We start from the raw sequence: 26,873 nt of genomic DNA, 5'->3' as shown, positions 1-26,873 counted from the left end.
TAACTAAGTGGAATATACAATAGTCGCTATCGATGTCGCCGCTGTCGCCGGTATCGTGAGAAGCCGTGTAGGAATCGTTTGTCGCACAAGACGAAGAAGAAAAGATAGACAAGCTGGGTGCCGGACCTGAATCTAAACCTGTTGCTGTACCACACACCATTTGCGCGCGCTGGGCTTTTTCTCCTTTTCTTTTCATCTTTTTTTGCTGAATGCAAAAACAATATATAGACCACAAGGAAAATAAAAAAAAAAGGTTGGAACTCACTTTTCCTTGGAAAACCTTATGTGACCGACTCCCTGGTTTATTCCTTCACAACTCTACTTCTTCCAACTTTTACTGCTGCTATCCGTTCAACCAACAAGCAGCCTTCTCTTCTACCTAACGACGACGTCTCCGAACACTGCGCGACCTCCAGGGGGAGAACTAATGGTTCTACACGATTGTGATACGATGCGATGAAGATGTAGTATTTAGAATCACAAACAAGAAAAAAAAAGGGAGGATTAGAAAAGAGAGAGGGACGAGGGAAAGTTGAAAGAGGGCACGGAGTGAGGGGGACAGGTTCCAGAGCAAGTGGGACCTGGCGCGGACGAAGGGGCTACTCTTAAAGCTCTACACTACGGTATAGAATACATAAGAGATAGGTACCGGATACAAGTGCTTCCTAAGCGGTAATATGTTGTCTAAATCGGCTATTGATGTAGTAGATACTTGGTAGATTCCTAGTAAGTACTTGCTAGTTACTTAGTAGCAGTTACCTAAAAGATCCTTAGTATGTAAACCTTTCCCTGCATACAATATGTGCGTGCCTACCTTAGTAGGGTTTAACTTGCCTATTAGCGGATGGATCGCCAAATTCTGGGTGGAAGTCCAGGCGACTACTGGCTAGGTACTTCGGTGCTTTTTTTTTTTTTTTTTTTTTTTTCTAATAATCAAATTTCCTTGTCTAGGTTGTTTCATTCATTTCTTTTTTTCTTTTTACCGTTGGTATGTACAATAATACATACAGTATATATATATATATATACCTATTACCTATTACCATATTCTCCTTACGTTTGTGTTACCTAGCTTGTGCTACCATGTTATACTCTTCCTCACCTGCTATGTACGACATGGCCCTATGTTGATGAGCCTCAAGCCTCAAGCAAGCTGAGGAAGGAAAAAAAAAAGAGGAAGAGTACTCAATATTCACTGTTTTCCACTTTAGAATCTATTCGCCGAGTTACCACCCAATAGTAATACTACCTAACCTAACCTAGCCTTCCCACCCTTATTCTAGTGTCTTACGGTTTGCTGCCCTGCATGACTACCACGAAAAAAATTCACTCCTACCCAAGTACTAACTATCTAGGTAGGGAGACATGGATCTAATGTGATGCAAAGTCTCACTAGCAGACTTCCGTAGCCATTAGCAAGTCGCCGTCAGATGCCAGCTATTCCGATTCTTTTCGTATTAGCTTATTTTTACCTCTTATATCCCTCAGGCTATGTCTTTACTAACACTTATGTTATAATTTAACGTGTTTGTAATATCAATAGAATGACAACGGGGTTTCAAGAAAGTAGGCAGGCTCCTAACAACGAGAGGAAAAGAGAGAGCTACGCTATTCGGCGAATCTCATGCCAGCCTGCTGAAGCTGATGATCCTTCGTAACATGATCCCCCGGCTATTCATACCATCCAAACGTGATACCCGACCCCACACTTCATAGTATACATAGTAGGACTTGAGGCCCGAAAGACGCGCAGAGGACTGGGCAGAACGGGACGGGATGAAGAAACAATGAGACAGGGTAATAATCTGGAACAGTCTAACCCAGCTTACTGGCTTTTCATACCTTGCCCGGCTTGCATGTAAGAGATGAACCCAACCGGTACTTCGAGATGGCCCTGGTTTAGGATATTACTAATTATTTCCGTTGATAGGAATGCATCATCCATTATCTGCTATGTCACTAGGAGTGCCTTAGGTAGGCATTGTTTAAAGAGAACTGGCTACTAGAATTTGGAACTTGAATTCTAACGCCAAATGGTTTCAATAGTAACAGTAACGTAACAGTTATAAACCCTTCATCATTATTGCGCGTAAGTAAGGGGAAAAACAAATGCATCCAACTACATTGTATAACATCTCTCTCTCTCCACCCTGGTCAGCGCACAAAGACCCTGCCCCTCCATGAAAAAGACCCTCATGCTTTAACCAATCAACACTCCGTCGCAAGGCCGGGGTTATAGGATTTAGCATCCGCCTTGCTGATCTCCCAACATCGTCAACTTACTGGTATTGTGACTGTGACAGAATGGCGTCAAAAAAAAGTGCCTATTCCACTATTAAGCAGGTCATTTTGCTATCCGCATAACTTTACCGAATCGTCTCGTAGACCATCAGAATGACTAATAGAATAATTATAAAATTTTGCTCTATATGAAAACAATTTTTTGAATCTAATTTGTCTTTATATTCGCTGAAAAAGGTTGGTGGAAGGAATCATGGTGTTAGGCACTTATTTTGACGGCATTCTGTGTGATCACGATCTTTATTAGTCCCGTCTCGTTGGAATATTATCATACTTCGCCTGTCGAATCTCATCTTATTTAATATCTCAGCTCCACAATCTAACTTACACAAATAGGTCTAGTAGAGTGGCTTACAAACCTATACGCAATAAGCGATCTTCTATATTTTATCCTGGGAGCCATTGAAGAATCGGGACGACCCGATTACTTATAATATGAAACCATACCTGTGAGTATCTACACGCAAGAAGCTAAAGTCTACTATGCGGTCCGCATCGAGTATACTGTAGCGACATAATCAATAGCGATACAGAACGGCACAAGAAGCTCCAATGAATATATCTTAAATACATTTGCGATCGTCACGCAAGACATAGCATCTGACTGCGATTCTTCTGTCGATCTCTCTATCTTGGGCGATGTGCGTTAACATCTGGGAGATCATGACGCAAAGATCAGGACTTCGAAGTGATTTGACTGACTTCCAGACATTATAAGTGCAAACCCCAAATAGACATGTTTCAAAAAAAACGTAGAAGCAGTTTGTAATGTGTACCTACCTACCTAGGTAGGTTTTAATTTCTAAAATAGGTTTCTGCACTAAATAGACTAGATATCCAATTATTATGAACTTATATAGACGCTTGATGTATTAGAATATTACCTATTAGTAAAGAGAATATGCAAAAAAAGCACCTCGTGAGAGATGTGTAAAAAAGCAAGAACACGGGTAGAAAATATATCTAACGTATCGCACATACTGCTTACTAAAAGCGTCGGCATGCGCCCAAGTGAGAGAAAAGGACTCGATTAGGAGGTAGTGAATATTTCCAATGTATAAAGCAATATTAACCCGCGCTCCCTGGCGCCGGTGCTAGAATCACAAACTCCGTATGCATATGTAACCCATAATACCTAGATACTACGCCATGCTGGTATGAATAAGACATACAAGACCCTCACTTTAACCCTTTTCCTTTTTATACTTGATTCTTCCCTCTGATCATACACCATTATACGGATAGGCTACTCAACCGATTTAGCCTACCCTCCGCCGAATATGGGATCACGAACGCGTATGCATATGTCCTATTACCAAACATTTTTCAAGGTCGCTCTGTTGTGGAAGGTAGCCTAGCCTCGGATGGATGAGGTGGAAGTGGAGCATCAGTTAAAGGGGCTATGGATCTTGGACGAGCCTCAACAACGTACGAAACGCCATCTTCTGATGCATACGATGGCGGTCGTGTATGAGCTGTCTCGGGATAAGTCTGTTGCTCTTCATCCGCTGTCGTAGGCGCCTGGTCATTACGCTGCCAATATAAGCGATCCGGATCAACGCGCTATACTGCTTGTCAGTTGGGCACATAACAGGTCATAAAACATATAGATTGATACATACAACACTCTCACGCCATAACCCATAAGCCGGAGGCTCTAATTTGTTGGCAACATTATCAATCCCTGCGACTTCTTCGTCGCGTGCAAGAATGACATGGATTGGCCGCCGTGGAACAGCGTATCCACCAGGCTCCATTAGCTGTGGCATGCGCGGACGTTCGTCTTCGTTGGGCGGCTTGATGATGAGCATACAGATTCTGACTAGGCCGTGACAAAAGAAGATGGTTGCAGATAAAATGACGACAATTAGAAGCACCGTAAATTCATTATTATTTACGTTTCTGGTGATCGAAAGGGCGAGATCTACAATTGCTACGTCAGTATGGAACCTCGTAAAGGTCGCCTTTTAACTACTCACAGACAGTGAGCATAGCCATTAGAAAGAGGCCAGACACGAAGCACCGCAGGATCTGGGAGCGTATTCGTCGTGATTTGACCCAGGGAAAGCAAAATAAGAATCTCCTAGGCCGCTCATCGTGTCTCTGCCTCCGGCTACGATTCCGCCTCGTCCTGCCTACTTGGTCGGCTAAGTGTGTCTCCCCGGGATCTGCGCCCCGGAATTGCGACCGCCCCATATTGGTATCTCTGCGGTTAGCGCTCCTATGCGTAGGTCTGGGTTCAGATACGGTAGAAAACTGTTCGGCTCGTGTTCGAAGTGGATATAATTGCGACGTAGACGCCGAGACCTGACTAGAAGTTGGACTTGGGGATCTTTCTGTCCTAGCCTGTGCTGAATGCGGTACGCGAAGGTGGGTGGAAGGCGCCTGTGGAAATCCTGAATCATGATGCGGTGTCTTTGGGCTCTCATCTTCGGTGGTGTCATCGCCGGTCCCCTGATTTTGTACACCTGTACGCGGCCGATTTGTAAATATCACAGGCAGAGAAGGGCGACTGATCGGAAAACGTCTTGTACCGGTACCAGATTGCTCTCCCGTCTCTGGCCGCCCCCGTTCTAAATCCTGCGTTTGTGGAACTGAGGGTTGCCCTCTTCGAAGGACATTCGAGCGAAGGTAATCCATGACTATAATGAGCGAAAATGTAGCTTCTTAAGTGTCGAACCCAATGTCACCGATGTCTAATATTGTACATGCTTCTATATACTGGTCTCGACCGCGATGCGAAATCTAACGAGCGATGAAACGAGTGCGGTCGACCAAGGTCTGAGTACTACGATAAAACACGGATGGCTAAACTGGATCGACCTGGCGCGAATTTTAATAGGTCGTACCAATGGAATTGTTGTGAGTCGATTGGCGACAAGTATAGAGTCTCTTCAATGTTATGTAAAGTTCGTTTTGGATGAAAATGGCCTCGCCGAATCGAATATCGCGGGATTTCAAGAACACTCGAATACCTGCAGTATCTATATGTTTTACGTCTCGAATCGTACGTTGTGAGCTCGGGATGGACCAGCCAAGCCAAAGAAGAAAGGCAAAGGGATGTGGTGGTAGGGTGAATTATCGAATAAATTATTGTTAATCTTGACGCAGGAGAGAGAATAGAACCGAAACTCCCAGAGTTCGTTTTCTTCTTCTTTTTTTCTTTTCTTTTCTTTTTTTTTTTTTCAAATGGCACAGAACGAGGGGCGAGAAATAGTACAAAAAGAAAACGAGGGGATTATGATAATTCCATCGACTGTAGTAGCCGTCGATTGGCTCGTCTCGTCGAAAGAAGGTTAGAAGCGAAAGGAGAAGGTAGACAGCTACAAACGGAACGTGTGTGGGGGGGCAGTGGGTGAGTGTGAAAACTGCGAGGCACACCAAGGACAGGTGAAGGAGGCCGAAGGAAGATGTGGACGTCACAGCGCTTGAGAGACTGCTAGAATGAGCAAACGTCTCCAAAGCGTTGGTAGTCTCATCTGCATACGCCAGGTAATCGGAAGGATGTTAACCCTCTTAATCGACCCTCTTAATCGACCATTGGTATGCAAAACGACTAGTGTTGAAGTACGAAGTAGAGAGATCTGAAGAGGTACGTAGTTTGGCCAGTTTGATGAATTTGGTTCAATTTGGGAGTTACCATGAAGGAAGAAGAAGAAGCTGGCCAATCAAATTGCCCCTTTATCGCCGCTTCTGAGTGCAACTGCAGGCGCTGAAGCTGCCAGGCTGCCTGAGATGAAACCCAGACGCAGGGGCACTACCGCGACCATTGTTTCGGAATCTAATACATGCCACCCAATGAAGTGACAGCCGCCAGGTACGCGGGTGGGTCTTATACGAGTTGCATTTACCTGTACATAGTACGTTAGTAGGTGCCTAAGGTGCGTAATCGCGAGGTTGTTAACAAATTACGATATAATATACCTACCTAGGTAGGTACCTAGGTAATTAAGTATTACAATTTTCCATGAATCTCATAGGATACCTGTATCCGCTGAATTTTGTAACTGTATCTAGCATACGGTATCGATATCTCATCCTAGAAAGATAGCGAGATTAATGCGAGCATTTAGTTGTAAGCAATGCCCTACAAAACTTGATATTTGCGTTGCAACGTGAATAATAGAGAGCCAAGCGTTCGAGACTACCTTCATCTAGGTAGGTAGCTAGCAATCAACATCGGATGGCTAGAGAGATAAATTGTTGAAACGGGCTTCGGATAATCATTATATCCCTCATTATATCCCCTCACCAGTCCATCCGATGCGTACCCAAGGCTGCGTGCGGTTCATTACCCTGAATGAATTCTTCGAGAAGTTGCTGATGAGCCTCTATCAAAGCTATTTTACGACTTGCGGCTGTAAGTCGACGGAGCTTACGACAATCGAAACCGATATTCCTAACAAAATAGGATATCTGAGGTAAAGCATAAGCCTTGCAGAAAACCCTTCGGGGATATTCGTATAAACTATGCCCAAGGCGACGGGCTGTTTACTATCTCCTTAAGCCTCAGGAAACTAGAGCTCTCATCTCAGCTCTCCAAGTAACATTCTACGATCAGAAGACGCAGATAAAACTAATTGCACGTGAGCAACGAGATACATTGGAACTCGGATTAGGGGTTCACTTACTAACAGGCTCCTCGCCGGGAGTGAATTCGGCACAATTGACCGCTCCCTTGTGGCCGGGTAATTTATAGAGGAGCTTCCCGGTATCGTTGGACCATATCAATACTGTTCCATCACCAGCACCTACGGCAATTTTCTTGCCAGCCCTATCCCAACTACCTCGGGTTAGGTTCTTCTCAACTCCTACCTGTGCCCCGTCGAATGTACGGATGTGTCGCTCGGTGGGTGCAAACGGCCTTATGTCCCAGGTCTTCGCAGTTGAATCGTGCGAGTAAGATAGTAGCGACTGAGAGTCCGGCGACACGCTTAGGCTGGTCACCGTGTCGTTATGACCCAGCATAGAGTATACAATGGCCTTTTTGCGCATGTCCCAGACCTTGATGTCATTGTCGATACCCCCCGAAAAGATCTCATTACCTGCCTCTGCGACTGCTACGGCTGTAATTGGGAAGTCGGTCTCAATGAAATCGGCGGCGTTTTTCGATCGAGGATCCCAAATGCCTATAGTACCATCATCGCTTCCGCTGATTATGATCTCCTCGCCACGCTTGCTTATATCCAGAGAGTTTATGATCTCCTCGTGTCCGATATATCGTCGTATCCTTGTCCCGGAAGTTAAATCCCAGCTGGCGAGGTGCATATCTGCCGAAGCTGAATATAGAATTTCGGAATCCCGAGACCACTTTAGATCTAAAACTGCGCCCCGATGGCCTGTCAACACGCCGTAGTTCTCACATGTGCCCGATGAATTCCAAAGCACTGTTTCGGTTAGTAAAGCCCACGAGTAAGGTACTGGGACAAAGCTTACAGATGCTCCGGTCCATGGACCCTGAAGCAATTAAAGCGCCTGTAGGGTTGAATCTCGCTGAAAAGATTTCTCCGGAGTGTCCAGTAAGTTCCATCAACGGTGCTTCTAGGTTACTCGTTCGAGGTGCCTACACCACGATGTCAGCACTGCGCCCGCATTTCTCGTCAAGGTTTCTTATATTTTATACACATACGGACTGCACCAGCGCACCACTCCCAGATGTTCCATCTCGGCGAGAGAGGGCAGTACTGGTTCCTGGCTTCTGTCTTTTCACGACCAATTGGCCTGCGCCGGGTTCTTCAGGTGCAGGGCGTTTTTCGGCGGACATGTCTGCCAGTTGCGATTTGTATATGGGAGAAATATAATTTCTTTTTGCTTGTGAAGTTTGACGTCAAACTTGTGTGTCGTTGTAGGTCTTTGTCAGGCAATTGCGCGCGACTCTGCGCGTTTCTGTTGAGTAACAAATATTAAGATGCGTTTATCGAGATCTAGGAGCTCCAAGTACCTAAGTAGATGTTAGATACCTTAGGTAAGGTTAGGTACCTCCTAGCTTCATTTGGTGGACCCCAAGGGCTGCAGGTGTCCAGATAAAAGTTACCGGAAAAGCGATTTTCCTAGAAGCTCTCGACTCGAAAGTTCCAAGAACACTAGGTACCTAGGTAGATACCTAGCCTATGTACTAGGCAGGTGGGGTCATCAAAGAGATCGGTGGAACTCTTACCATCGGGCTGCCGACGTTAACCCCTCGGTCCCACCAATCAATCCATCAATGAAACTGCAGCACCAGCTTCACCGTCTTCTCATTACTAAACTCAGCTCGCTGCTTGAGACCGTAACGCATACACACCCGCGCAAGGCTAGGTTTTTAAGGCTTCCCTAATCCCGATACGTATATCGGAAAGAGTCAATGACCTAAATGAGCTCAACTTGAGCTCGTCAACCGAGCATGTCAGCAAACAAAGCCGCCCGCGTGGGCGAAGAGTAAGTGAGCAGCATCTCTTCAGCCTTGCGGTATCCTTGCTAACGAAGAGTAGGATTTGGAAGTAAGTTCGAAGTCCATCGAAACTTCCACCAACTACAAGCATCACGAGTCCTACTAACACACCGGGATAAGGGGTCGCATCGATAAAGTCAATGCCGAGCTTGTCACCTTGACTTACGGCACCATAGTCGCGCAGCTATGCAAGGACTTTGAGGGCGATTATGTCGAAGTCAACAAGCAACTAGATAGGATGGGCTACAATATTGGCCTCCGATTAATCGAGGACTACCTGGCCAAATCTAATACGATGAGACGATGCTCTAATTTTCGAGAGACGGCCGACATGATCGCGAAGGCAAGTCTTCACAATAAGCAATTCCATCTCATATGTACGTGTTCTAAACTAACATACATATGGCTAATTCTTACAGGTTGGCTTCAAGATATTCCTTAACATCACGCCGACTGTAACAAACTGGACGAGCGACAGCAAACAATTCTCTCTCGTATTTGAAGAAAATCCATTAGCCGACTTCGTTGAACTTCCCGATGACGGCCGAGCACAGGATGAATTGTGGTACTCAAACATATTTTGCGGTGTTTTGCGAGGGGCGCTTGAGATGGTTCAAATGCAGGTTGAAGCGCACTTTATCAGCGATGTGCTACGGGGGAATGACACCACGGAGATGAGGATATCTCTGATAAGGTATATCGATGACGAATTACCGCCAGAGGACGATTAGGAAGCCTATAATGGCGATATGTATGATTATTAGGGGGTGCGTCCCAGGTCTAGCACAGCTTCCAGCAACCCATCAGACACAGTTTTGATAGACATGAACAATGATACCAACTATAAATATCTAACGAGATAGAACGATACCGGGGATTATTGGGATATTGCGGCATGTTACTTTGGATTCTTTATAGTATGCATGGCCCGCACCTAGAAGTTTTTGCGTAAAAAGTTACCACCGAAACCAGGTTATCATATTGTATCTCCTATTTATTCGTAGAACAAGAAAATACATATTTCACTAGCTACCTACACACCTGTAGTCGTACCTTTCACTGCGAAGACAAGTTGCTGATCCAGAAAAGGATGCAAAAAATAATATGAGGGTCAATAAGAAGGGTAATATATATCCATTGCTTCTTCTATGGGACAGGGTACGGTAGGTTCTGAATTCGTTATTTATTTTTTGGATCGGGGCGGTCCACTTGACTCCCGAGACTTGGAGAAAATATATAAGTCAGTCGGGGTCAAGTCGGGGGTAGTTAGATAGACCCATCTGTTTCCTGCAGTGATCATCCGGCATAGGTATTTGCAGACGGGCTTACATCAATGGCCTTGTCCGCTTGGTGATCCTTGTATACCTAGGTATTTCAAAGACATCTTCATAACTAATACTATAACTTACATAGTTAGGGAGTATTATACATTATATATCACTTACGTCATATGTTAATTCGAGAATTTACCTAGGTATTTTTTTCATGCGGGCGTGGAAGATGTCTCTTTGGCCGCACCAACGCGCCATCGGAGGTTTTTCATGCATCTAGTACTTGCATCTAGTACTTGTGCCGAGTGTGATTGTACCTGCATCCACGAGTCCACCGGTTCATCCGTTAGCGTAACATGGTTATGGAGAGCATAATTGCCAACATGATCCACCAAATGCTTAAGTTGGCTATTAAGTTGTCACTACTCCAGCTAAAGTCGAATTATTAGACTCAAACGAGCTTCTATAAGATAGGATTACATAGGATTACATTGAACACAATAACGTTAGGTAGTCTCGCCGAATATGACAAAATTACCCGGGAATATTTTTCACCCCGTCCGCGGCCATTACTTGTTGGTGCGTCCAGTCTAGCCACTATGGTAAGGTCTATTATACATGATAGCAAAATGACCTCCCCTTTAGATTGCTTTTCACTTATGTGAGTTACGTTTCCTTGGTCGTTTTGCCATGTTGCTTTGCTTACCTTAGGTAGGCACCTAAGGTAGGTAAAGATTAAGCCTCTTGGGAAGAAAAAAAAAGACTATCAAATCATGTTACATATCTTCTAAAGATATTCTCCAAGAGAAGCAAAGCTGATTTCCACGGGAAAATACCTAGTTTAACAAAGCACTGTGCAAACACAACAATCATCGATAGTAAGATCATCTAGGTAGTATAGACTTTTTTTTTTTCCCTCGGATAGCATGCGGCGGCAAAGTCGATGAACCGACCGGGGTCAACTGAATCAATATATCGAATCCTTATTCCGATATGTTGTGAGGAAGAGAATAAGAGCGTGAAATTAATCGTTAACCCATAGCTTCATTATAGACAAACAAATATCGGCAAGGATTAGAACCACTTATTGATATTATCTACGTTATATAAATGTACCGTTACTATGTACATATATGTTTAACAATTTTAAAATACCTGTTATATACATGCTTAACGATTATCCAACAACTTAGCAAATGTACTTCGTATGTGGTCTAGTAATATGTACCTGTCAGAATTCTGAAATTGACATGAAGGATGCCAAGATTAAATTTGGGAAGACGTTCTGAAATATACGCTAGAGAATACATTGTTAATCTTATGCAATCCCCCACTGATAGCCCGCATTAAAAGTCATAATGATCTACCTAGGTAGGTACATGATGCCGTTCTCAGATATGCGCCTAAATCGGACCTCTGACCCATAGGTTTTTCCACCGCGTCTGTCTCAACCCATACTTCTCGACTCCCCCCAGTCCCCCGTTCTGCAAGCTTCTCGCAAATGCTCTTTACTCTACCTCTCGTTCTGTAGTGTACTGCACCTTTTGCACTACCGCACTTTGAGTGCAAGTATTGTACAATACCTCTACCTAAGTACATAACCTACCTAAGGTTGGGTAACTTCTTGTCTCTAAAGCACGGGGGATTCCCTACCTAACTTTACCTAAGGTATTGTACATACAATAATACCCTTTGCACCGCTGGCATCATTTGCCTTTAGCACACCTCCTCTCCGAGAACCACATTAATAAAACTACCTAACCCAACCTTACTTCGTACACTTACCACGTTCTGGTACTTACATTGGAACTTGCCTTGCACATACCTTCATCATCTCCCGCCACTATTCTTTGCCAGTCTCGGCTCAGATCCCGTAGAATTATATTCCTTCTAATCCTTCTCAATATTTCCCATTTCCCCTCCCCTCGATATTTAATACTACGGCAGAAATCTCTCTTATTATCCTAACGTGTTGTTGAGTGCCTATGCATCTCTGGATATCGCCTGGTCTTTTGAATGTCTGCAAGGTCGCATCCACCGTGCGCGATTTCGAATTCGCCTAATTGGCTTCTCGTCGTGGAAGGAAAGCTAGCGCTCCTCCTACACCACAGAAGCGCTGTTGTCTCGCGTTAACCCGGCACACGAGAGCAGTCCACGAGGCAGAGTAAAAGATCCGGAAAAACGAGTACGCGCGATAGGAGTATAATATTGCAATCCGATAGTGCTGCAACAACAGTACTGGACGCGGGCAAGTAAGGCGTCTTTCTGCCCCCATTGCCAGGAGCAAGGCAGCCTATACAATACAACGAGAGACACAGTGCATCTTTTCTAAATCCATTTCTACACATACAGTACCTATCTACTTTAACCTGTACCGAAACGAATCTTACCCACCTAACTGATCTGTTCGCTATCGATCAAGCCCGAGAGGTCCACGCAAAATCTCGTCTACCCAGTCCTTCTGACCTCTTTAACACTTTACTTTCTCTACCTCTCCTTATTATTACAGTTTTGAGTTATCGCCTTTGAAACGAGATCCGAGGCCATTACGAATACCGCTGAAGGATAAACAGAGAGAGCTAGTTGGAAGAGAAGTTTTTTTTTTGCACAAAAAGACAAGGAGAAAAAAAAAAGAATCCATTAGCTGTCATCCCGCTGGTGCTCTCTCTCTCATTCGCTATAACACGCACCAGCCCCCAATAACGACCGCTATTATCAGCACCTACCACCGCCACGACCAGACCACCACGCCCATACCACCCCGACCGAAAATCGACTGACAAACTCGTCTTCGCCATCACCGCTGTCGCACCAAAAAAAATCCGAACAACCACCACCTTCACTTTTTCTCATCCACTCGTCCATTTTCTTAATCGTATTAACTCTACCGCTACTCGCGATACTTTATAAGAGTCTTTTCTTCCCACTTCATTCGCGGTCTTTCTTCTGATCTCTGTATACCCAAGGCAAATTTGGTACTCGTGGACCTGGTCGCATCCTTCCTTCTCTCCTTTTGCATAGTTGGAGGAGTCTAACTCTTGCCTAATCAATATTTCCTGTGTAATAAAAAGGGCGAATTCCAGGAATCGGGATCTCTTCCTTAAGCGCACTGCCAGGGACCAAGCACTGGGTTGCTCAGTTGATTATTACACTTACGCGCATCAGTTTCTTTCCTGTTCGGCGGGCTTTTCTTCCGTCGCTCACTAAGGGACAGACGTCTATTGACACTTACTTGGCTGATCGGCTTTGGGATCATAGCACGACTTTTGGTAGTCGGGATCGACGCCCTCGGCTGCGAAGCTTTGTTTCCCGTCACCGCGACACACACGCGCATTTACCCTTGGCTGCTCATTACTGTGACTGGATACCGCGGATCCCGACAGACGAAAGTCTGTCCATAATCTCTCACTAATGAATAACATGAATATGGCCAATATTCCCATGGCCGGCCCCGTTGGCGGTCCATCGCCAATGATGGCCAATACACTGGCCGCACAACAACAACAGGTCCAAAGCCAAGGAAATAATCGAACGGTTCTCAACACATACATCTACGACTATTTTCTTCGAGAGGGCATGTACGACTGCGCGCGCCAAATGCTCAAGAGCGAGCAAACCCTTAACGTCATTAAAGAAAGCCCCGGCCGTCGGCGAGACGAGAATAGCAATGCTTTGGGCAATGGTGTAGGTGACGATCCTATGGACACTGATAGTAAGGACGACATAGACTCAAAGCGACCCGCGGATCTTCCCATACCGAACGTCCCGGCTGCCGCCGAAAATAGCTTTCTTTACGAGTGGTTCTGCTTATTCTGGGACATGCTTTACGCTCAACGTAACAAGCCTGGCATTAGTCCACACGTAAGTCATTATGTTCACCATACTCAGGTAAGTGTCCCAATGAACCATTTAGAGACGGCGTTAAAGCTGACTATTCTAGCAACAAAATCGTCAGAGACAAACAGAACAGCAAGCAATATTACGAGGAATGCGACAAGACATCTACGGCCAGAACCGAATGATGGGAATGCCAAATGGCATGCAAGTTAATGCGAAGCAGCAACAGAACCTAGCCAGGACTGCCATGGCGAACAACCAGAATAAGTATGTCGAGAGCCTATCATGTACATCGCTAGTTATTTGCTAATGTTGTTTATTTATAGTCCCCAAGCCATGCACATGTTGCAGCAGGCGAAGCAGAATCAGATGCAGCGCGACGGTTCGAATATGGACGGTAATCAAAACCGCCCAGGTTCTCCTGGCTCGGCAGAGAATGCGCCGTCGCCGAGCAAGAGGCCACGTCTAGATCCATCAGGACCTTTCAATCCTCAGCAAGGAGGCATGATGCCTAATGGACAACGACCGCAGCAAGGAATGCCCGGACAACAAGTAGGCAACATACCCAGAAATACTGCTATAACCCAGCATATGCTCTTAACAAACGGCATCAACCCAGCTAATCTATCCGCTGAACAGTTCCAGAACTTCCAAGCCCAGCCACCGCAGGCCCAGGCCAAATCGATCCAGACGTATTCACAAAACCTGCAGCAGCACCACGGCCAGCAAATAACTAACAAGCAGATGCCCAACCCTGGCGGACCTCAGGGCCAATCGCCTATGATGCAGGGCGGACCCAATGATGTTGCAATTACAGCACTCTATAACACAGACGGAATGGGCGGTCCAGGAGTAGTGAGGCCCGGTGCACCAGGTGGTGCTCAAGGGGCGGGCGGCAGTAACCATGCTCTGCAAGACTACCAAATGCAGCTAATGTTGCTGGAGCAGCAGAACAAGAAACGCCTTCTGATGGCAAGGCAGGAGCAAGATAGCATGGGCGGTATGCCTCGAGCGGACGGAGCTGGTCCCGGTGGCCCCGGTGCACCTGGCGGCCCTGGTCCGAACGGACAGACTTTCCAAGACCCATCTACTCAAGGGGCTCGCACAGGAGCTTCACCCAACCCTGCCGACCAGATAAAGCGCAATACTCCGCAGATGAACCACGCTACGATCCCCTCACCGATGACTGATGGCGCACAATCGAGAGGCTCGCCAAACCAGATGAATTTTGTACAGAATGGAATGGATCCCAACATACAGGGCCATTTCTTCAAGAATATGAACGGAATGGATTCCAATATGGTAGCTGCGCAAATGAACGGCGGAGGAGCCATGCGACCCCCAAGCTCCCACCCCAATCAACCTTTTAACGGCCAGATGAATCCTCAAATGATGAGGGCCCAGCAGGGTCCCCAAGGTGGCCCCCAAATGCAATGGCAGCAGGGACCGAATGGAAACGGAATGGCGCTTCAAGGACCTCAAGGTCCAGTCCAGGGCACGCCGCAACAACGATCTATGCCGCCCCCATCGGCTCCGCCGGCTGTCAGCAACGCTGCTACAGGCCGCGCAACGTCGTCACCACAACAGAATAATGCGGCTCCACCTACCCCTCAGCAATCCAACAAGGCGGCACCTAAAAAGAAGGACAATAAGAACGCGAAGAGCAAGGTACGAATATCATATTTTTTTTTATTAACGATGTGTAGCTCTAGCACCTGACTAATTACGTATATAGGCTGCGGCTCAGAAGAAGGTATCCCAACCTACAGGTGCAACACCCGCCTCGGAAGCCGCCCAGGAACCGGAACCGCCCACTCCCGTTACACCCGTCAACACTGCGAACTTCAATAAGAACGGCCAGGCCGTGGGCGCTCAGCCAACAGCGAATGCGCCTGTATCGGCTCCTCCACCGGCTCCTGCGCCAGTTGCAGCACCACAAGCGCACCCGGACCCTTCGCAAATGAACCCGACGTTTGGCATGGACAACAACAGTGCAATGGTGAGTGCCCCTAATCTCCAGCCAGTCTATTCCTTTTGGCTAACCTTCCTATAGGACTTTAACATGCCGTTCGCGGACCCTATGCAGACTGGCGATGTCCTGCAGGACTTTGATTTTGATTCTTTCCTACACGACGGTGATGCCGACCCCGGAACCTTTGATTTTGGTACTACAACATTTGGTATGGAAGGGGCTGGGGAAATTGGGGCGGAGTAGGAGGGTGTCCACAGTTCGCCGGGTCTGAAGTGATATCCTTTAAGCATCTCTACGTTCGGGTTAACTTGGGCATGTCATGGCGTTAATCGGTTGTTTACACTCGCATCTGGACTATGGCCATGGTCTGACGGATATTCGAACTCAGCGGACCAGACACGAAACACGACTACTACTAAAAAGCCTGTTGATTTTTTTTTCCTTAGAATACCATACCACACTTATTGTTTTTAGTTGCTTCGTCAAACCGCTCATGTCACATGTCCCTAATTTCGTCATCGTTTCTCCCTCGTCTCGAAGACCAGCAAGGGTCTCTAGCGAACGATGGCTCAATCCTGGGGTCTAGGATCTATTCTATTGTATTCTTTTTTGTGGAGGATTCGTATTGCACCCTCTGCTGCTGTCCAACTTCTATTTTTTTCCTTCCTTGTCTTTACATTGGGTTGGGAGTTCACCTTGGCATGAACAGATCAGTCAGGCAATGAAAGTCATACAAACACATTCGATGGAGTCGACGCAAATCTTGAACGCGCCACTATATTGATTTTCGTTACCATGCGTGAGGCGAGGAGCTCTTAATAGGCACACAATAGTTGTGCTATATAAGGTCGGAATGCTTCTAGTACTTTCGTCCGTTGTCTCCGCTACGCTTCCTCGGAAACGTTGAAGGAATGAAGGTGATAGGCAACGACGCCCGAGCTTGTCTTTCGCAATTTCAGGTGCTGATTATTATTGATATCCGGGACCCAACAAAAATGGCGGGCGTGCGGTGTGAAAGTGTTTCGGGGGATCTGGCTGTACAACGTGCTTCTTATGCTACAGGCAGAAGTAGATGTCGAAAGCCGGGTTCGGTGGTTTTTTGTGTAGTGTGGTTCATTGTGCAATGTTGGATTGTATTCAATAGAGCAGAGATGCTGTTGTTGCAGTGGTTCATGATGTTCCATGTTTACCATTTTCCTTAACGGCATTCGCTTACCTGCGTATTGCTTCAAAAGCCGTCACGCAGAAGTAGTAGTACATGCTTTCTTTTATTTTTTTTTATTTTTTTCCTCATAATTTGGGAATGAATGGCACTTGTTTCATGATGTTCATTTTTGGGAGATATCAGGAGATGAGCCTAATCAAAAGAGATATGATGTGATCTATGCCTGATGTGTAGCCGCCCTTCATGTGTATTAACTAGAACTACATGTAGTATTCGTTGCCAAGGCTATTACACACAATAATAGATAATATATTTCCTTTAATTTATATAGCCTTATATAGGATTTACTAGTCGTCTGTTATTGACTCGCCTAGCGATTTTCCGAGCTGTATCATTGTCTTTTCGTAGACCTTGCCCACGTTAAGTTTCAGTTCCTCTTCCCCGTCTGAATCCCCATCCGGCTCGCCCATATCCTGTTCGGTGTCGGGAGCCATCTGCACCGTCGACGGGGCGATAGTAGAAGTATTGACGCCAGCTTTTGCAGCCGGGGCTCTATCGTCATCGGAATCATCGTCATCGTCGTCTATCATCCAATGAAACTTGCCGTCGGATTGATGCGGACCAGGTCCATCCAGCATCGGAACTGGACTCCGAGCTCCTGGAGCGGCATCGCTAAATATCGGGGTCGACTCTCCTTCCTCGACTTTAATGCGTTTCTTATCGTCGAGCTCCTCGTCCTCTGAAACTGCGTCGACGGACTTGCGCTTAGCTGCAGCACGATGCAGTTCTTCCGCGTCGCTTAACTCTGTGTCGTTTTCAAAGTCTATAACGTCTTCGGACTTGACCTTGGCATTGCTGTTATTTGGGGGGGTAGGTGTCTGTATTAAACCGGTAGATGGCGAGACACCGATGTTTTGCCTTGTAGGTGGCCGTGCCAATTCGTCGTCGTTATCGCTTGCGTCTGCATACATCCCAACGCCTGGCTCGCCACTCATAATCATTGCGACCAGCATGCGGGTCTCATCGACAAGACTTTTGCAGCGCACCATGTCGGTTCTCGTTAAACCTCTTCCATTGCCTTGGAACCCCGGTAATGAATCCCCCGATTTAATATCACGACCTATTAACAGACTGGCAAAACAGTGATCGAGCTTCTTGAGGAGCGCGAAGGTGGGTGCTGGCGACGGCGGGAAGGAAGGTAAATATGTGTTAAATGCGAGCGCGACGTTAAGAAGGTATGGTATCTGAAGACTGGCTAGAGAGTCTGTTAATAAATGCTATTCGACATGCCTTGGCATGTAGGCGTTGGGATGAAGCGTACGTGTGCCAGAGAACCAAAGTACATCAACTACATCTTCCATGTCTTTACACAGCTCGTCCATGTCTTTATAGCCCTTCACTTCATCTGCGGGGTCCGGAATCCCATGCTTCTTAACGTATCGACGCGATATGTGTAACAATCGATCAGATACGTAGTTCCTAGCGTAATCTTCTTTTCTAGAGCCTCGAGCTAGGGGTTTTGATCGTGGGCGTGGGAGGCGCGCGGCGGCCTGGTTAGAAGCTGTGCTAGGGGCGGGAGAGGGCAAGGAGGTTTTGCCGCCCGGTAAGAAACCGCCGGCATTTTCGTAGACGAATCTAGGTGTCTCAACCATTTTCAAGTGTGATCGTAGGAGGACGAATAATATTTGAATATCGAATTGCGTTCATGGGGTATACATAAATGATCGGTAGCTATGGTTGATATAAGCGGATTGGGGGCGAGTCGGAATTCGAAAAAGGGAAAGAGGTGGGAAAGAAGAAAAGCTTAAAAATAGCTCTTGTTATTGTTTACTATGTATTGTTTTCAGCCTTGTGACGACATTACGAAATTGGCTTGTCAGCTGCACTCCATACTAGGTATTATCGCCCCGCTGGAATGACCCATGCAGGATTCCGGACCCACCTATCCCACCTATCCCACCAATGGAATAGCGTAACTGTTTAACGTGAGCTCGGATTTTATTCAGCCTTGAATTCATTTTATTAGTCTCCAAATTCTTTTGCTTTGGGGGTTTTTCTTTTTGTACTCGACATCATCATCCAAAATCATCACCAACTTTACTATAACCCCTACCCCACACGCATCTACCATATACCATCATGCCGCCAAAGAGAGTCGGTGGACGTTCCAATAAGGGCTTTATCGGCTCTACTTATGAAGCTTTCACATCTCCCGAAAATGCTTCCGTCGTACGCAGCGTAGCAATCTTCGGTGTAAGTTTGCGAAATATAACATATATCCCTTAACCCTTTCCCCTGTCCCCCTTCTCTTTGCCAAATTTTGCCAGCTCACATGTCTTAGGCCGCTGTCGCTTTCCTAGCAAGTCCCTGGAGCGAATACCTTCTACCACCGTGAGATACTTGAAGCTAAGAAATGACCAAAAGCCTATCAAAATTACTGACGCTCAACTTAGAGTATGAAATATCTCATTCGCCAAGGGGTAAAGGGGATTTTGAATTACGAAATATGTACGATATGGAACAAATAGCACTGGTGTGCCATACGTTGGCGGCGGATTGGGAGATGGGATACGCATGAACTACATCCAGTCGGTCTTCTTAGGCCATTATGAAGACATCCGAGGAAAATAACCTCCACTTGACGCATTAATATGACAAACAATTCAACATCAACTTACAACAACTTAAGTGGTACATCCTAGAACTTGGGGATTTGGCTTTGATTCGCTTGGGCAATGACTTCCAACTGACAGGTGTCTTTAAGCATTCGTTAGCAAAGGGTTCTACCTTCACAAAGATCATCAGAAAGTCTGTTTGATAGGCAACCTACCTAACCTAACCTAATATATTAGTTCTACCTAGTACATCAAGGTCCGAATCATTCGTAGGTACCTTAGGAGGTAAGCTTATGGTCTTCAGCAACCGTCCTACTCTTTACAACGTAACAACACTCATTCATTATTTATCAATCTTATACGCCACTCCCAAAGCCGGAGCCAAAAGGATGTGAACACTTTCTATATCCTTTCATGCCATATCAGGCCAGAGATGAGAGGGCACATCATCCTAAATAATATTATCTTCGACGGCATCACCACACAAATCGCCGCGACATCTTTTTCGTATGCGCAATGCGCGATGCACTGGAAACTAGTTGGGATAGAACCGAACGGTACAACGAGTTGCTCAATTCGGTCTGGCAGTGGATTATGTCATGCGGAGACAAAGTACTCTGGTAGATGAAGAAGGGCTTCGAAGACCTAACTTTTCCAACGGGTCTGTTTCACGGGGATCTATACGAGCTCGACCTTACCAGCACGAGGAGAGCCCCGCAAGAGAAGAGGGAAGTGAGGCTAAAGAGGGAGCTGATTTGAAGGGCCACACATATCATAGCTTAGGTAAGATTTAGTAGTGGACAGCGAATTCGTTGGTCAGCCAAGTAATAACATGAGTCTCAAATGGCGTCCTTCAAATAGCATCCTTCGACTATTAGAACTAGCGAATCCCTTCTTTGATTTACTTGTACGCACTTTGGCTCGCAGATGACTACCTCCCTGGGACATGTGAAACGCTGCTTCTGTTTTCTATTCTCTCCGAGATTTCGTCCCAATTAGGAGCAGTGTATAGATCTTCAAGCAGGGATCCATAAGCGTACCCCAGTGTGCTCTAGATCGCAACTTACATACAACCCAGCTATGGGTATTCGCCGGCGCTTACCAGAGCACAACAGATGTAGAAATAGACGTCTTTCTACCTTTTATCTTCAATCTGCCTAACTTAATAGCCTATTGGGCTTGATAAATAGCCTTTCACCTATATGTGATAGAGAGTTCAAGGCAATTTATATCTCCGAATCCGGCCACGGGGACGCGTTGCTTTTTTACCTATCGTTATGCATCAACATCTACCTGTCAACTTCTCCTTTCACGAAACTTTCTCCACCTCTTCTTCCGACTCTACGATTTCCGCCAGTTTACCTATCCCGGAGGACGATTTGATAGGAAAGACAGATTACTAGGTACCCACCAATCATACGGGCAGAGTGTCATTCCTTAGATCCCCCTTCCAATGGGGACGTGATGCCATAGGTACCGAGGTATGCATGTGCAACGACTCCTACGCCAAAAACCAAATAGCAATGGGTCGCCACGAATTGATTCGAGTATGTTCCCCCGATCTATGACTTCGTGGCGCTTGGTCATGCATCGAGAGATGGGTAGTAATTGCTGACGTGATAGGAAAGGGGGCGGAGATCATGTAACTAGATAGTTCCTATTCCGATCCACACTTCCTGAAGGCGGGGATGGAGTATTCGTTGATAAAAGTGCAGGCATCCTCAAGGTCCTGGGTTGTACCGGTGAACTCGACTGATTGAACCTCTTTTATTTTCCTAGAAGAACTCTTTCAGTCTATCCCCTCGATTACTCTCGTTACTAATGGCAGACCCAAAGCCCCTCGCGGGGAAGATTATACTCGTGACGGGAGCAGCCCAAGGAATCGGAGCAACTATATCTAACTACATCGCGGCGCGTGGTGCATCCTTGTCTCTAGGGGATGTGCAGAAGGATAAACTTGATGCTGAAGCACAGCGCTTGTCTCAAGCTTACCCTGATATTCAGGTGGCGACGTGGTCTTTGGACGTTACAGATCCGAAAGCTGTTGAGGGGTGGGTAATCGGCTCGAAAGCCAAATTTGGGAAGATTGACGGATGTGTCAATAATGCCGGTACGCCAATCTAATTCCTCATTCATACGTCGACAGAGGAATCATCCACCTAACTTCCTCTCTCCCCTTTCCAGTTGAGAGACAGCTGATTTTCTAACCCCCGAGTTATAATGGGACAGGAATCCTTGGAGATGGAAGCCGGATAACAGAGATGAGTTTCGAAAATTGGTCCAATGTCATGAACGTCAACTTGACTGGGACGTTCAACTGTCTGAAGTTCCAACTACGCGCAATTGAAGATGGCGGTAGCGTTGTTAACATGTCCAGCTGTGCTGGCATACATTCGGTACCTGTTCTGGCGGCTTACACAGCATCTAAGCACGGCGTTGTCGGCCTGACTAAAGTAGCCGCTGCCGAACATGCACATCGCGGTGTCCGGGTGAATGCTGTGTGTCCGTAAGTAACCCCCGCTCCCTCTTGCAATAGAAATCGATCTTGAAAATATAGCAGGAACTAAGCCTCTGTACTTCTCTACCCCCAGTTCTTTATTATTTCTCCAGTGGCTCGTAACCTGGGTATCTCGTAACTAACTGTCACTCTTTAGGGGCATTGTGGCAGGAGGGTTGCAGAAGAACTTGTTTAGGGAAGTGCCTAATCTTACAATGAATGACCTCTCGGCTCTGTTCCAAGAGTTGGTGCCTATGAATCAAGTTGCTGCAATGGTTGGGTATCTCTTGGGCGACGAGAGCAAATTCATCACCCGAGCGGTGCTTCCTGTCGACGGGGGGTTTTAGTTGATAAATCTAATAGGTATACCTAGGTACCCAAAGAGCATCTAGCTCTCTGAGGAAGTGCTTTTGCCTTTAGTTGTTGGTTGAAAGCTCAATTGGTGTGAGGCGCAGCAGCGTCTGCCTAGGTTAAGCACCTGGTATTATGGATATTTGAGTTAGTTATACACAACTTACAGAAGTTCTGAAAATACCTATGTGAATTAAGAGGTTAGATATCCTATTGTATTTACCTTCAATGCTCAATATTTCTGGACTATATCATACTTTAACTTGTTACTGATTATGATGCTGGGTGTGCGCTAACATAGAAGGGGGCAAAATTCACCCGGTAGGTAAGCTTAAGGGAAAAGGTCACGCTGACCAATCGTATAATAGACTGGTATATCTGGCTCGAACCCCTCATAGCCCAGCAGATTCACTCTTGATTTCAAAGCTCTTCTACTGAATCACATATTTCTACCCAGACTCATGGTTTACTTAGAACTGTTACCTACACCTACCTTAGACTCAAGACTGATCGCAGTTGCAACTATGACGCAAGATATTGGCAAGATATATGAAGATGCTATAACTTCAGGATTACTTCCCGGTATATCGGTATTTGCCGGAGATAAAGAAGGTAAAGTCCCTCCAGTTACCTATACACACAGAGTGCGATAGAATGCTTCTTCTTCTTCTTCTCCTTTTTGGTTATACAGAATAGCTTTACCTTAGGTAGATAGGAGGTACCTAATACTGCAGAAGATTATAAAATTATTTCAACGATAGTCGCTTATAGTTAGTAGCTAATATTACAATTAGGCAATATTGTCTACTCTAAATCTTTTGGAAAAGCAAGTCTTAAAAAAGGCACCAACCTTCCTTTCACGGAGAACACACTTTGCGGTATTGCATCCATGAGCAAGCTCATGACTGCAGTTGCTGTTCTACAATGCGTGCAGGATGGGACTCTAGACTTAGATAAGGACGTAAAGCAATTACTCCCTGAGATTGGAAAATATGGTATTATTACCGGCTTCGACGACAATAAAAACACAGCCATCCTTACGCCCAATACTATCCCCATAACTCTCAGAATGCTACTTACTCACACCTCGGGCCACGAGTATGATTGGTTTAATCCCTGGCTTATAAAGTGGCGCGCCTCGCGCGGTGAAAAGCCGTTATCTGGCCCGGATGCCGAATATATCGCTACATTGCCTCTGGTGTACCCTCCGGGCACGGGATTCTCGTATGGCACGGGCTTTGAATGGGCTGGCAAGGCAGTCGAAGCTGTCACCCACCTTAGTCTCGACGAATTTATGCGCGAACGTATCTGGAAACCCCTCGGGATCGAAGACGACGCCAGCTTTTTCCCAAGGGTGAGAGATGGAATGAAAGATAGGGTGGCTGACCTTAGCACACTCAACGAGAAAGGAGAGCCGCCTGCGGTTGATGCCTCGGACTTCAGTATGACAGGGGGAGCATCGGACTGCTTAGGAGGCGCAGGTGTATTCGCAACTCCGAGGGCTTACTACACCTTTCTATCCGCCGTATTTCAGCGAGATCCTAAGATCCTATCACCTACGTCGTACGAAGAGCTTTTCAGGCCGCAGCTTAATGAGACACTCGAGCAGTGCCTAAACGACGATATTGCTTCTTCGCCGGAAAAGACGCAGTATCTCGGCCTCCAGATTCCATTGTCTATAAGGAAGAATTGGAGCTTCGCGGGCCTGGTCGTGAAGGAAGGCCATGAGGGTTGGTTCGCACCGAATACCGTATTCTGGGGCGGATTCCCAAGCTGTATGTGGTTTATTGACCACGAGACGGGAATCTGCGGAACGGCAGTATGCCAGATTATTCCGGCTATGCATCCCAAAGTCATTGCCCTTTACGGGGAGTTCCAGAAGGCCATATTCAACCTCGTAAAGACGAAAATGGATTAGTTTCCTATCTTCGCCGTGCAAAGCAACCGCGGATTTACCTATACCGACCGGCTTAGATGGGTATGTCGTTTTTACAAGATCTAACGGTGTCAATGAATGAACTTGGTTATTTCATATACGATTAGATTCACTAGGGTCTCCTTAATATACCTCTTGTCTCAGTTGATGTATAATCCTATCTATTTCCATGTCAATCATGATGCTTCACTTATCACAGCTATAGAAGCATTCCTCTTGGACTCCATTGTTCCAGGCTGGATCACTTGACTCAATTCAGGCCCAACTCTTATAATGTTGGCAAGCAGGATATATCCATAACCGGAGGAGGTTGATTTGGTCATGAAATAAATGCTACATGTCTTTGACTAGCGATATCGCGGCATATGTCTTTGAATACCGGAATAAGACGTATCTTACGACTATATGATCTCAGAGAATATACCCAAGCCCACTAGGTATTACTTACATCGTAAGCTGACCGGCTCTTGGAAGAATCACGTTAGTATATGTTATATAGGTACCTAACCTAACCTAACCTAGAGTTACCTAGTGACCTATGTTGGAAGACGTGGGCCCGTATCATCACGGAGAGACAAAATTGCCTGTCACATTATTTTAACATAATACCTTAGGTATTGTTATGCAACTGTAAATCGCTTTATAGCAGTAGCTATACTGTTCCGTCCCAGGCAATGTGTTAGCTTCGAAGCCAAAGCAAAGCAAACAAATAGTGGTATTGTATTTGATTGTTAAGATACAAACAGACAACAATGTTCGAAAAGACGTAATATATAGTCAAATGGAAAATTCCATTCGAGATTATTATTGTCCGTACATCACATCTACAACTCACACGACTCATATTCGTTGTCGGGGAGAAGCATTAATTATTGAATTATCTGCACATATATAAAAATCAACCGTTCACGATGGCTCCGAAACTCTCCCTAGATATCATGGCGGAAATCGCAAAACGCATGTCGATCTGGGATTGCCTTCGAATGGGATCCATGAGCAAGGACATGAACCAAGCCGTCTTCCCCTGGACTGTAAGATATGTTTTCGAGCATCCGAATCGATATAACTCTTTGGAGCCAATCCATTACGCTCTTACAACCGGTAATGTCCGCTTGTTGAAAACGTTGCGCGACCTAATCTTGACAGATACCGTGGTCGGTAACGAAGAGGAAGGCACCAAGATGCGCTGGGATGTATGCATGAAAGAACTCATTAACTATCCTACGATGGTACAGATCCTTCAAATCCCCTCTGGGGGGCGGCAATGCCTTGAGCTTGTCATTGATACAGCTATCCAAACAGGGACTGTCCAATCACTCAACATTTGGAATGCATCTGACCCCTCGATGTTGCTAGGTAATTCATTACAGTGCTCGCATCACCTTTCTATAGAAATTATCCTTAGCCGGCGAGAACAGCTTGGTCTAGGAAACTTTTTGAATGAGATGTGCTTCCGAAATATCACCGTGTTAAATGGCTGGCTTTTCGCGCATCACCTTCCGCGACAAACGATCGATTTACTTGTTCGATTGGTTGGTTTTTCGTTTTATGACGCCTGTCGACTAGCCTTTGTACGGGCCATCGAATATTTCTTGGCGACTCAGTCTGATCTGGCAGAACACCCCGGGAGGATATTAGAAGGCTACAATTGCCTACTCGAGTCTCCATCATGGTTTTCCAGTCCTCTTTCGCCAGGTAAGCCTATCGTCAGGTCCATCAGTTTGCTCCTGAATTCCTATACGAAGATAACCAAAAGTCCTGTCCCCGTCGCAACGGTAAACCTGCTGTTGGACCAAATGTGGAGAGTCGTTCATCCGTATGTAAGACGTCACGGGAAGTTTGGCGTGCGTACAGATATAACGCAAGAACAACTATTACAAGCCATGACCGAGTCTCTATCGTGCAGGGTGTGGAGTCAGCTATTCAATATAATCATCAACATGAATCCTTCTTATGTAACTATACCAACTTATAATCTGGATATAACCCCACGGCTAGGAAATATACGCTTTATCGAACTTGTCCGCCGAGAAAACATTGCTCTCCCCTTGGTACACGAGTGGACCCAGTCGGACTTGGACATTATCTATACCCCATGAAAGCCAGTACTGTTCAGGAGATGGAACAGTAGATGATTGAAGGCATCCATCATCTGTTTAGGGGATCTTATGCAGAATATCTTATAAATAGTACCTGTCTTATACGTAACTTAGGTACCTAGCACAATCTCTTTAGATGAATACTTAGTTTTTTATATTTTTTATAGGACCTTCCCTTTATGCGTGGTCCTTTCAGTCGCATATTCATACAACGTAACAGTTTTTTTTTTTTTCAATTACCTAGACCATGTTGCCCGCAGGATCGCACCAAACGAAGAAAAGTAGACGTTGCGCGCTCCTGCATAGTACCTACCTAGTGATCTGTAGGGGATATTTTGGCCCCCAATTCATAAGCAGGCTAGCCAGGTTAGGCAAAGCTGATCTCAGCAGCGCCGGATA

General features: G+C 45.8%; 9 protein-coding genes across 9 annotated transcripts; 6 read left to right on the top strand and 3 right to left on the bottom strand.

Annotated features, from left to right (window-relative positions):
- Positions 1-2,938: 2,938 nt before the first annotated feature.
- F4812DRAFT_226763 (uncharacterized protein) lies at positions 2,939-5,081 on the bottom strand. Its single transcript, XM_047930490.1, has 3 exons — positions 4,281-5,081; positions 3,924-4,225; positions 2,939-3,864 (listed from the first exon to the last, which is right to left on the bottom strand). The coding sequence occupies exons 1-3, from the start codon at positions 4,939-4,941 to the stop codon at positions 3,628-3,630; spliced, it is 1,200 nt and encodes a 399-aa protein (XP_047786231.1). The 5' UTR covers positions 4,942-5,081; the 3' UTR covers positions 2,939-3,627.
- A 1,695-nt stretch (positions 5,082-6,776) lies between these two features.
- F4812DRAFT_226754 (WD40 repeat-like protein) lies at positions 6,777-8,273 on the bottom strand. The gene is made up of 4 exons (XM_047930489.1): positions 7,931-8,273; positions 7,738-7,864; positions 6,933-7,688; positions 6,777-6,877 (listed from the first exon to the last, which is right to left on the bottom strand). Exons 1-4 carry the CDS (start codon positions 8,063-8,065, stop codon positions 6,828-6,830), a joined length of 1,068 nt encoding a protein of 355 aa, XP_047786230.1. The 5' UTR covers positions 8,066-8,273; the 3' UTR covers positions 6,777-6,827.
- A 170-nt stretch (positions 8,274-8,443) lies between these two features.
- F4812DRAFT_444904 (BET3 family protein) lies at positions 8,444-9,735 on the top strand. Its single transcript, XM_047935546.1, has 4 exons — positions 8,444-8,718; positions 8,772-8,780; positions 8,852-9,074; positions 9,151-9,735. The coding sequence occupies exons 1-4, from the start codon at positions 8,684-8,686 to the stop codon at positions 9,460-9,462; spliced, it is 579 nt and encodes a 192-aa protein (XP_047786229.1). The 5' UTR covers positions 8,444-8,683; the 3' UTR covers positions 9,463-9,735.
- Positions 9,736-13,428: 3,693 nt separating this feature from the next.
- On the top strand, positions 13,429-16,054 carry F4812DRAFT_463241 (uncharacterized protein; the record flags this gene model as incomplete). Its single annotated transcript, XM_047938180.1, has 5 exons — positions 13,429-13,890; positions 13,943-14,106; positions 14,166-15,507; positions 15,575-15,838; positions 15,893-16,054. 5 exons carry the CDS (start codon positions 13,429-13,431, stop codon positions 16,052-16,054), a joined length of 2,394 nt encoding a protein of 797 aa, XP_047786228.1.
- A 1,117-nt stretch (positions 16,055-17,171) lies between these two features.
- Positions 17,172-18,835, bottom strand: F4812DRAFT_226608 (uncharacterized protein). The gene is made up of 2 exons (XM_047930487.1): positions 18,298-18,835; positions 17,172-18,231 (listed from the first exon to the last, which is right to left on the bottom strand). Exons 1-2 carry the CDS (start codon positions 18,626-18,628, stop codon positions 17,324-17,326), a joined length of 1,239 nt encoding a protein of 412 aa, XP_047786227.1. The 5' UTR covers positions 18,629-18,835; the 3' UTR covers positions 17,172-17,323.
- A 280-nt stretch (positions 18,836-19,115) lies between these two features.
- Positions 19,116-19,371, top strand: F4812DRAFT_463239 (putative TOM core complex subunit Tom6; the record flags this gene model as incomplete). Its single annotated transcript, XM_047938179.1, has 2 exons — positions 19,116-19,229; positions 19,318-19,371. 2 exons carry the CDS (start codon positions 19,116-19,118, stop codon positions 19,369-19,371), a joined length of 168 nt encoding a protein of 55 aa, XP_047786226.1.
- Positions 19,372-20,858: 1,487 nt separating this feature from the next.
- F4812DRAFT_226480 (NAD(P)-binding protein) lies at positions 20,859-22,645 on the top strand. The gene is made up of 5 exons (XM_047930486.1): positions 20,859-21,138; positions 21,220-21,701; positions 21,821-22,097; positions 22,246-22,578; positions 22,624-22,645. The coding sequence occupies exons 2-4, from the start codon at positions 21,413-21,415 to the stop codon at positions 22,433-22,435; spliced, it is 756 nt and encodes a 251-aa protein (XP_047786225.1). The 5' UTR covers positions 20,859-21,138; positions 21,220-21,412; the 3' UTR covers positions 22,436-22,578; positions 22,624-22,645.
- A 318-nt stretch (positions 22,646-22,963) lies between these two features.
- On the top strand, positions 22,964-24,357 carry F4812DRAFT_463237 (beta-lactamase/transpeptidase-like protein; the record flags this gene model as incomplete). Its single annotated transcript, XM_047938178.1, has 2 exons — positions 22,964-23,051; positions 23,234-24,357. 2 exons carry the CDS (start codon positions 22,964-22,966, stop codon positions 24,355-24,357), a joined length of 1,212 nt encoding a protein of 403 aa, XP_047786224.1.
- Positions 24,358-25,129: 772 nt separating this feature from the next.
- On the top strand, positions 25,130-26,724 carry F4812DRAFT_444894 (uncharacterized protein). The gene has a single exon (XM_047935545.1). The coding sequence runs from the start codon at positions 25,287-25,289 to the stop codon at positions 26,472-26,474; it is 1,188 nt and encodes a 395-aa protein (XP_047786223.1). The 5' UTR covers positions 25,130-25,286; the 3' UTR covers positions 26,475-26,724.
- The last annotated feature ends 149 nt before the right edge of the window (positions 26,725-26,873 follow it).

This window comes from Daldinia caldariorum (genome assembly GCF_022478825.1).
Source record: "Daldinia caldariorum strain CBS 122874 unplaced genomic scaffold F4812scaffold_23, whole genome shotgun sequence".
Lineage (NCBI taxonomy): Eukaryota > Fungi > Ascomycota > Sordariomycetes > Xylariales > Hypoxylaceae > Daldinia > Daldinia caldariorum.
Note: the sequence above shows the minus strand (reverse complement) of the source record. Positions and strands in the feature narration are given on the sequence as shown.

Bases quoted from the DNA above. Each gene is read 5' to 3' on its own strand.
- F4812DRAFT_444904 (XM_047935546.1), top strand. From the start codon at position 8,684: ATGTCAGCAAACAAAGCCGCCCGCGTGGGCGAAGA. The intron at 9,075-9,150 runs GCAAGTCTTCAC...TAATTCTTACAG, and splicing joins CGGCCGACATGATCGCGAAG to GTTGGCTTCAAGATATTCCT.
- F4812DRAFT_444894 (XM_047935545.1), top strand. From the start codon at position 25,287: ATGGCTCCGAAACTCTCCCTAGATATCATGGCGGAAATCGCAAAACGC.
- F4812DRAFT_226608 (XM_047930487.1), bottom strand. From the start codon at position 18,628: ATGGTTGAGACACCTAGATTCGTCTACGAAAATGCCGGCGGTTTCTTA. The intron at 18,232-18,297 runs GTACGCTTCATC...CAGACTCTCTAG, and splicing joins ACTTTGGTTCTCTGGCACAC to CCAGTCTTCAGATACCATAC.
- F4812DRAFT_226480 (XM_047930486.1), top strand. From the start codon at position 21,413: ATGGCAGACCCAAAGCCCCTCGCGGGGAAGATTATACTCGTGACGGGA. The intron at 21,702-21,820 runs GTACGCCAATCT...ATAATGGGACAG, and splicing joins CGGATGTGTCAATAATGCCG to GAATCCTTGGAGATGGAAGC. The intron at 22,098-22,245 runs GTAAGTAACCCC...GTCACTCTTTAG, and splicing joins CGGGTGAATGCTGTGTGTCC to GGGCATTGTGGCAGGAGGGT.
- F4812DRAFT_226754 (XM_047930489.1), bottom strand. From the start codon at position 8,065: ATGTCCGCCGAAAAACGCCCTGCACCTGAAGAACCCGGCGCAGGCCAA. The intron at 7,689-7,737 runs GTAAGCTTTGTC...TAACCGAAACAG, and splicing joins GTCCATGGACCGGAGCATCT to TGCTTTGGAATTCATCGGGC. The intron at 6,878-6,932 runs GTAAGTGAACCC...ACGTGCAATTAG, and splicing joins TCCCGGCGAGGAGCCTGTTA to TTTTATCTGCGTCTTCTGAT.
- F4812DRAFT_226763 (XM_047930490.1), bottom strand. From the start codon at position 4,941: ATGGATTACCTTCGCTCGAATGTCCTTCGAAGAGGGCAACCCTCAGTT. The intron at 4,226-4,280 runs GTGAGTAGTTAA...TAGCAATTGTAG, and splicing joins AATGGCTATGCTCACTGTCT to ATCTCGCCCTTTCGATCACC. The intron at 3,865-3,923 runs GTATGTATCAAT...CAAGCAGTATAG, and splicing joins GGTTATGGCGTGAGAGTGTT to CGCGTTGATCCGGATCGCTT.